This window comes from Vigna radiata, chromosome 5, assembly GCF_000741045.1.
Source record: "Vigna radiata var. radiata cultivar VC1973A chromosome 5, Vradiata_ver6, whole genome shotgun sequence".
Taxonomy (NCBI): Eukaryota; Viridiplantae; Streptophyta; class Magnoliopsida; order Fabales; family Fabaceae; genus Vigna; species Vigna radiata.
In genome coordinates this window covers 7,044,754-7,053,586 of record NC_028355.1, presented here as the reverse complement: position 1 = coordinate 7,053,586, position 8,833 = coordinate 7,044,754, and the positions used below count along the sequence as shown (strand labels likewise).

The window sequence follows — 8,833 nt, the reverse complement described above, 5'->3', positions numbered from 1 at the left end:
TCTAAATAGTTCAAACACAAATGAGAAGAAAAGATACAAAAGTGATCACAATATGAACTTCTTAAACCAAGTGTTTCAACCAAAGATTGAGGTAAGAAGGCTTCAAGATGTCTTTTTTTTTTTTTTATCTCAGTTTACAATCTCTCTAAATAGTAAAATGTATTTTAGAAAGAATGATTTAAATGTTTTGTTAAATGGTTTTGAAATAAGAAAATTATATAGATTTCAATTTTTCTGTTTTAATGGATTAAAACTACATTTTAATTTGTTAATTTCATTTGCTTATAAAATTAATTTATTAAATCATTGTTTTAATATACTAAAACAAAAACCAATAAAACAAGACTTGAGATTAAGTGATTTTAATCGATTAAAAAATTATTTCAATTAAATAAATAAGAGCCAACTTGACAACTTTAGATTTTAATTTATTTTAACAAATTAAATCGTCATATTACTCTTGTAAATTATTATTCATTTCTTTTCTAGCAAATCTAATTCTAAGAACATTTTAATAAATTAAAGCACATTTCAATTTACTAAAACATAACTACAAACCACAAGAGACTCTATAACACATTCAAAGGCTTTTCAACTTAACACATGATCAAATCGTTAAGGAAAAACTTATAACATGATTAAAACAAAAAATCACAACTCAAACCAAAGATTAAGCACAAAATCATCATATTTAACACTTGCATAATCATCAACTTGAGATATTGTGGTTGGGAGCATCAAATATCAAATCTTCAAATTTGTAATCATCAAATCTTTAAATTTCAAGATTCTATATCAACAAAAGTTCAGAATGTTAGTCAAACTTTGACATATCAATCAAGATATGCTACAACAATCAATGTTTGAGATGTTAACCAATATATGATACACTAAGAAAAAACACACCATCCAAAAATAATACGTTAACCAATTATAACACGTACAACTCTAATTTATATTAACATTACTAAGATTTATTTTATTGTAAAAGTTAATATATATATATATATATATATATATATATATATATATATTATTTTACTTGTTTTTTTCTCTCTTTAACATTAAATATTCATTGTACATATTGCACCATTTTTCTTAAAAAGTAGTAGATTTAGTTGACAAGTAAATAAGTTAACTAATTCTCTAATAATTTAAACGTAGATGTAAATAACTTTTTTTTTTTTAAATCGTAAGCTACTAATAACTATTTGTCTCTCTTAACTAAATAGTCCAAAGCTTAAATTTTTACATATGAAATAAAGCAAAATTGAGAATAGAATGTTCGTGTTGTGTACTATAACATTAATTATTGTTTTTAATAATAAAAAGTTCTTACAAATATTATGATTCGAAAAAAACAGACAGGTTTTGTGAACTCATATGAGATTTTAAAAAGAATGCACGAAATTATAAATTCAAACTTATGTGCCGATGGTGTACGATATTAATATGATAGACACTTTGGTTACTATTATCTATGATAAATATTTTGTTTAATACGATCAACCATACAAGTTTAGTAAACGTATGACAAATTATATATAAATTTTATTTAATACCAAATAATAAGTAAATGTGATGTGAGATAAATCTCAGCCAAGAAAAGCAACTAATCATATTTAATTAATATCTTTTTTTTACAAACACGACTCAAATTTATTCAAAATAAATATAGTTTGATACCAACTAATAACGGTTGTTTAACTGTGGAGAGATCTTAAAAAGGCAAAGAGTAGGTTAAAAGAAATAAAAAAGCCCTCCAATGATAGCTAATTTGTTTTACTCTGGTAATTAATGATCCTAATTAATTAGCATCCTTAATTATGATTAAAAAAATATTAACATAGTCACTAGTTACCACTCAATGAGCAGATTGTCCTGTGGTTTCACTCTTCAATTAATCAAACATTTACCCACTTTAGGGGAATCTTTAGAGTTCCCTATCGCAAGGGCATATCATTTGTTTTTGACAAATGGAAGGGCACATATGATGCCACACGAAACCCTATCATAAAATATTTACAATTATTTAATTAAAAGAAAGAAGAAGAAAAAAAAATCCTCCATGGTTGCTTGATTAAGACTGTGATGAGAAAGCAACAATATTTCCACTTTTAGCAAGCAAATAATTTTTAAGAAAAGAAAATAAAAGCTTTTGCTTTTAAAGTTGTGATCTATGCGGCTGGGATTATCTTTTACTAATGATTGCATCACGAAGTATGGCTTTAGATTTCATTTGTGAGATTAAGTATTGATAATGTAGCTTTCAAGATAATATGATAAAATGTGGCAATTAATAAGAACTATACACATATGGCAATCAGGTGATGGATGATGTATACATGTAGGTAGGTGGGGGAACTCTGCCATTTCCATCAGCTAATGTAAATATAGAGGTCACCATCATCTTGTCACTTCTCAGATATCAAATACTTCTTCTATCCAATGATATCCAAATTGGTAAAGCTTCCTTATTTTCTATTACTCTTCAATCAAAACAAAATCATAAGGGTATTTGCTTAAAAATAAAACAAAAAAAAAAATCACCTTAAGTATCTCAATATATACTATCTCTCACCTTAAGTATTTAGGATAATAGAAAAGTCAATAGCCTTGTCTATAATGAATGTTGGGAATGGTAAAAGAAATAATGAATTTGATGTGGCATAGCATTATTATTGAGTGACTGTGTAAGAGTTATTGAGTGAAATGCTATGTATAGGGAGTTTCTGGGTTCACTAGAGTGCCTGCAGATTATAGTGCCTTAAAACGGACAACAACACCTATTTCTTGGGTGTCATGTTCTCCTAAGTCTCGACCATCAACATAAAATATGTTTCACACCAAAAAATATTAAATGTAATTGTCTTCACCATGCAAAATGATATGTAATAATACTAATATTAATGACTTCCTAATAAGACAGATAATAAGGATTAGAGTTAATTATATATTATTGTTGTAAAATTTTCTACATGGCATATTATTATTATTATTACATTATTTTAAAATGGTTTAATATTCAGAAAAATGCATATACATTAATTGACCAATTTTAGAGATTTTTCTAAACAAATTTCATACCGAATGCTTACTTTGGTAATATTTTATTATCCAACAATATAAAGCTGATCATTGTTTAAAGTTTAAGATGCATAAAAGTTCAACTGACCCTGCCTAGAATGCTACATGATCGTACACAATTTTAGGTTCAACAAAAAAAAACGTAAATAAAAAACATGAGATTTTCTGTTACTTAATACATATATATATTATTCATGAATTAGTAACTAAGTTCTTTTATATAATTTTTCTAAAATTTGGAATGATAGCCCATTACTAAGTCATCTTATGATACTACTTTTCCCTATATATGATGTTAAAATTTCAAATTATTAGCAAGCTAGTGATTAAATTTAAATCTAATATAAAAATATATAGATCTGATGTTAAAGATTACAAATTGATCTTGCTTAAATATAAATTTGACAAAGTTCTAATCTAGGTATTTGGTGTTTTAATTGGTCTTTTTTAATTTTTCGGTTTTCACTTTTTAATAGCCGGTTATGAGTTAGCGTTTTTCTGACAAATGATTTATAGAACAAAAAAAATTTAAAAGATAAATAAGATTTATTAGTTTTTGCATGTTAAATGTTATTAGAGAAATTTTGAATATATATATATATATATTATATCCGTGGCACATGGTTTGGTATCATTATTGTACATTTTATTATTTTGTTTAAATTAATCAAAAGTATTAAACGACCTTTTAATTTTTAAACAGTAAACACTTTTCTAAATTCAAACGTTTTCCTACTTCTCATGGTATATTTATGGGTGCACAATATAAAATTTTACACGAATATGTCAATTTGTTTATTTATAGCTAGTATGTTAGACCATTATTAGTTGCTGGGACTTTTATTTATAAATTCCTTGATCTATCCAATACCATTAATAGCTTGTTTGCTTAGTCCCCTTGTGTCTAAGGAAAAATTAATAAATATATTTAGTGAACGTGTTAAAAGTTTTAAAATGAAATAAACAAAATGAATAGAATAAAAGTTTTAAAATGAAAGTTTTTTTTTTATCTTTTTATATAATAAATAGAATATTTTAATTCAGTGTTCAACATTTTCTGATAATCACCTTAATAAAGAGATAATTCAAAACATGTCTATGTCTGAAATATTAAATGTGCTTAATTTTTTTATAGGATTAAAAAAGTATTGTAGAATAATATATATCTATATATCATAATCTTATCAAATACTAATATTTGTTAGTAAAAAATTTAGAAAGTAATGTTCATGGTTATGTTAATTTTCCTATAGATAGTTTATCACTCTATAAAACTAGTGTTATATAAATTAGATAGACATATAACACATTCTTAAAATAATATTATTTTCTTAATAGTTATGAAGATTTTGTGGAAGAATATCATAAACATTTATGTCCAAAGGTTAACTTTGAGAAAATTGGTAGCTTAAAGTAAATGAAGAATTGTTGGGGGAGAAAGTGGTTAAATTTCTGAAAATTTATTGAGTTATATGTTATATATTGATTTATAATATTTTTTATAAGGGTTTTGATTTTTGTTTAAGACATGGTGGATATGATCTGATTGTTGAGTGTGTTGTCTTAAACCTAAAAATGAAAAGAAATGGTTTAGTGAATTTAGTTGAAGTGCATGGTTAATTAGAAAGGGAATGAGAGAATGTGAGAGATGGCCACATATTATTATTAGATGGAAGGTCATAGTCATTCTTTTATAGTGTACCTCCATTTATTACCTTTGTCTTTTGCATCCATTCCTTCTCCATCCACTCAATGCTGTTTGCCTTCTCTCCCTCATAAACTTTTCCCACTCTCTTTATCTTTCACTTTGTGTATCTCTTTGCAGTTAGGGTTTCCTCTTTAAGGGTGATCTTCCTGTCACAAATCTGCAACTTATATCTTTCATTGGCTAAGCCTCTTTTGTCTTCTCAGGGTAAAAGAGCAGCTTCTAAAGCCCCTCCCACAAGGGAAAAAAAAAAGGTACTTCCCTTTTAGTTCTTCTCATCAACCAAACCTACATCACAAACAGGTAAAATCATGTTCATGTTCTACCTTCTTCTCTTTATGCATCTATAGTTCTTTTCTCTGTTTCATCTTCTTTTAAGTAAAGTACCGGCTGCTAGCTAGACAAAATGGATCCTTTTGAGAACTCACTGTTTAGGGCTTCTTCTTTTTTCTTTTCATTTTACATATGCTTTTTTTATGCAGTCATGCCTCGTTGCTGCAGCCAGATCCCTGGTTAATTCAACTCACTTAATTATAAGCTTTTACTTTATCATGCAGCTCAATTCCAGAAGAAGAAATATACATACATATATATATATATATATATATATATATATATATATATATATATAAAGTTTTCTTGTCTGTGTTAGAGTGTGCAAGTTTCTGATGAACAAACATGGAAGAAGATAGAACATATACACAGAAACTTAAGGGGGGGGGGGGGGGGAATTAGAAAACAGTATGAAGGGAGTTTCATGATTAAAATTAAGAACTCCTCATTGTCTTTTTTTTTTTCCTCCTCAAGCATAGAAAAAAGAAGCCAGAACGGAAAGAAGGAAAATATATTTTAACAAAAGATATAAGAAAGTTTGTTAAAGAAAAAGAAAGGATAAAGATGGTCATACTGTAATTTAATATAATATAATTTAAAGAAAGTGACAACTAATCCTTAAATTTAAACCAGTTACAATGTTTTCGGTACGTATATGTTTGTAATGGGGAAGGGTCTTAAGAGATCTCGGGAAGAAAGGATTACGAAGGGTTAAAAGATCCTACTTATATATATATATATATATATATATATATATATATATATATATATATATATATATATATATATATATATATATATATATATATTCTGCTTCTAATAATATTCAATGATTATATGGATACATATAATTGATACCTATGATCGAAGAAAGAACTTAAACACGAACTTGACAAGAAAAAAAAAATGTAACTGAAGTAATGAGATCTAATTTTCTTTTTGTTTGTTTTTTACCATTAATTTTGATAATAATTTTGGAAATGAAAATGAGAGAACAATACACTGACTATTTGTCAGTCTTCTACCTCTTTCTATATATAAAATTATAGTTGGAGTTGTATTCAATGTTAACTGACTAAAGTTATAAGAAAAATGAAATTTGACCATAAATTTTCGTAGATATTGGTGGTCCTATATCTTGTATAAGGGAGAACTTTCTTCTGATCTAAACTTTTGGTCTTTAAAATATGAAAGAGAAGAAAAAAAAAAGTGTACACAGTGGAGAAGGGAAAGTTGTGTTAATTGATTTCATTTGATGTGAATCTTTTTTCTTTTTAGGGAAATTGAAAAATGGCATCATCGAGCTCCTACAATTCTCCTTGTGCTGCCTGCAAATTCTTGAGGAGGAAATGCCTTTCAGGGTGCATCTTTGCACCATACTTCCCACCGGAAGAGCCTCAGAAGTTCGCTAACGTGCACAAGATATTCGGTGCCAGCAATGTGACGAAGCTTCTGAACGAGCTTCTTCCTCACCAGAGGGAAGATGCAGTGAACTCCCTTGCCTATGAAGCTGAGGCACGTGTGAGAGACCCAGTTTATGGATGCGTAGGAGCCATATCTTTTCTGCAGAGACAAGTTCAAAGGCTCCAAAAGGAGCTTGATTCTGCCAATGCTGATCTCCTTCGCTATGCCTACAATGACATGCCTTCACCCTCTCTTTCTGTGCCACCAGCAATGACAGCAGCAACAACAATTCAACAAATGCCCCAAAGGTCTTTCAATGCAAGGTTTGGAAATGAAGCAAGTGGGTTTTATAGGCCCTCTCCCACCATCACTTACAGCTCTTACCCTTATTCTCTTCCATGGACTGATACCCCTCCTGAAGATATCAATGATGGAGGAGGAGAAGGAGGAGGTAATAACTTGTGAAATGTCTTTGAAGAATAATATATATATATTGCATATCTAGGGTTTATGCCTCTTGAGGGCATGTCCCCTGCAATATTTATAATATGTAGTCATGGTCTCTTAAATTAATTTGAAGGGGTTTTGTTTTTGTAGGTGATTGATGATTATGAACATGTGCTGTTTATTAAGACCTAAGCTACCAAAAACTTATGTAGTCTTTCCAAAATCTTTAGTGGGTGGTAGATGAGAATGCATAGTAATGTATAACTACTGCTAGACCTACTCTTATTGTGTATTCAGTGCAACTCTATAGGCATGTGCAGTGAGCATGCGGAGTTGACATTCTCTGTCATTGTTTATGATTAAGAATAAATGAACGATAACGTTACTTGATTCTAAAGCCTAACTCTACGGCTTAGACGCTTATAGTCCTACTTACCCTATATATTCCCTGCCTTTAATTTTCCTCTTCTTCATGGACCACCCTTTTACTTTATCCTTCTTATTTTAACCCCTCTTCACAATCATGCTTTAATTTTCTCTACTGAGATTATAATTACCTCACTTGGCAAACCATCCATTGAGTTAATTTAACTTCACCAACCGTCAAAAAGTTTAATTTGCTTTAGTTTCACTAAAATAAAGGCACAGAACTATGGTGTCAGTGACAGTGGCAAAATGTCACAATCACAGGCACAGAAACAAGATATATTACGGTTGAGTTCAAAGCATATATATACATATACGAGCTCTCTCAAGTCACAATCTCAAGTGTTGTAAAAGGTCTTGATGGTAATCAGAACAACTTGTTAGTGCTACATGTATATATATCTATACATATATATCTAGTCTCTATATAGGTTCTTTGGAAGGCACAGTGGGTATTATTGGGGTTGGTGTTTGTTTGATGAACTCAACTAACAGGAAAACGAGCAGTGTTTCTCTGAATCTGTGTCTGTGCTGCAATGTATCCGAACTTATTTTGAATTGTAGTTTTCATCATGTACCGAGAAAAAGGTAGGATGATGAATCTCTTGGTTCTAAAAAGACTTGCTCTCTATAGTCTCAATTCCCGTGAGAGTGAGGCTGAGGCTCAGCAACACCCTCTCATTTTTCTTGAATAAATAAATCAGAGAAATAGTAAGTCACAGTCAGAAAAGTAGTGCTTGATACATATACATATATACTAACTAGTTCATGCTTAGGGTTTTCACCTTTTCTTTATTTCCTATAGCTACTACCACTTCCAAACTGTTTCTATCAACCACACCAACACTCTCCCCCAGACAATGCAGTGAAACTCAAACAGTCACATTCATATTCACAACAACTTCCATGCATATATGTAAATTTTAATAAAATGTTCTATTATTTCATTGTTCAAACTAATAGAATCGTACTGGTCTTGTTTTTTTTTTTAAATGAAATTGTTTATTTCTAGGCAAAGGCTAGTTTGCAATATATGACAGGGAAATTTCTGAACCGATCCTGGCGAGATCAGAATCCTACGCGTTGGTTGCAGCAATATTAAACCTTTCGAAATCCGATCGAATAATAGGGTTAGGGTTTCTTTATTTCCTCCATGATCATATTAAATTTTTAAAATGTAAGAAGAAAAAATAAAAACAAAGTTTTTGAACTATCACACCTTGAGCCGCATTTGCTTTAGCTCCATGTTCCCTGAAGAAAAGAAACAGTGGAACCTTTCATCTTTCAAAAGCAAAGAAAAGCAAGCCGTTAGTTTAATTCCATAAATATAAATCTATACTAGTTCAACCGTTAAACACCATGTATTTAGAGTGTGTATGGTGAAATAAGTTGGTAAAGTACAAATAGGTCTAAATTAAAGGGAAAAGTAGA

General features: G+C 29.4%; 1 protein-coding gene across 3 annotated transcripts; it reads left to right on the top strand.

Moving 5' to 3' along the window:
* Positions 1–4,757: 4,757 nt before the first annotated feature.
* LOC106761960 (LOB domain-containing protein 25-like) lies at positions 4,758–7,454 on the top strand. 3 transcript variants are annotated; one of them, XM_014645596.2, is made up of 3 exons: positions 4,758–5,095; positions 6,404–6,980; positions 7,127–7,454. In XM_014645596.2, exons 2-3 carry the CDS (start codon positions 6,416–6,418, stop codon positions 7,132–7,134), a joined length of 573 nt encoding a protein of 190 aa, XP_014501082.2. In that variant the 5' UTR covers positions 4,758–5,095; positions 6,404–6,415; the 3' UTR covers positions 7,135–7,454. The 3 variants fall into 3 exon arrangements, with proteins under 3 accessions (XP_014501082.2, XP_022636286.1, XP_022636285.1); XM_022780565.1 differs by having other exon boundaries at positions 4,758–5,046; positions 6,404–7,454; XM_022780564.1 differs by having other exon boundaries at positions 6,404–7,454.
* Positions 7,455–8,833: the final 1,379 nt, after the last annotated feature.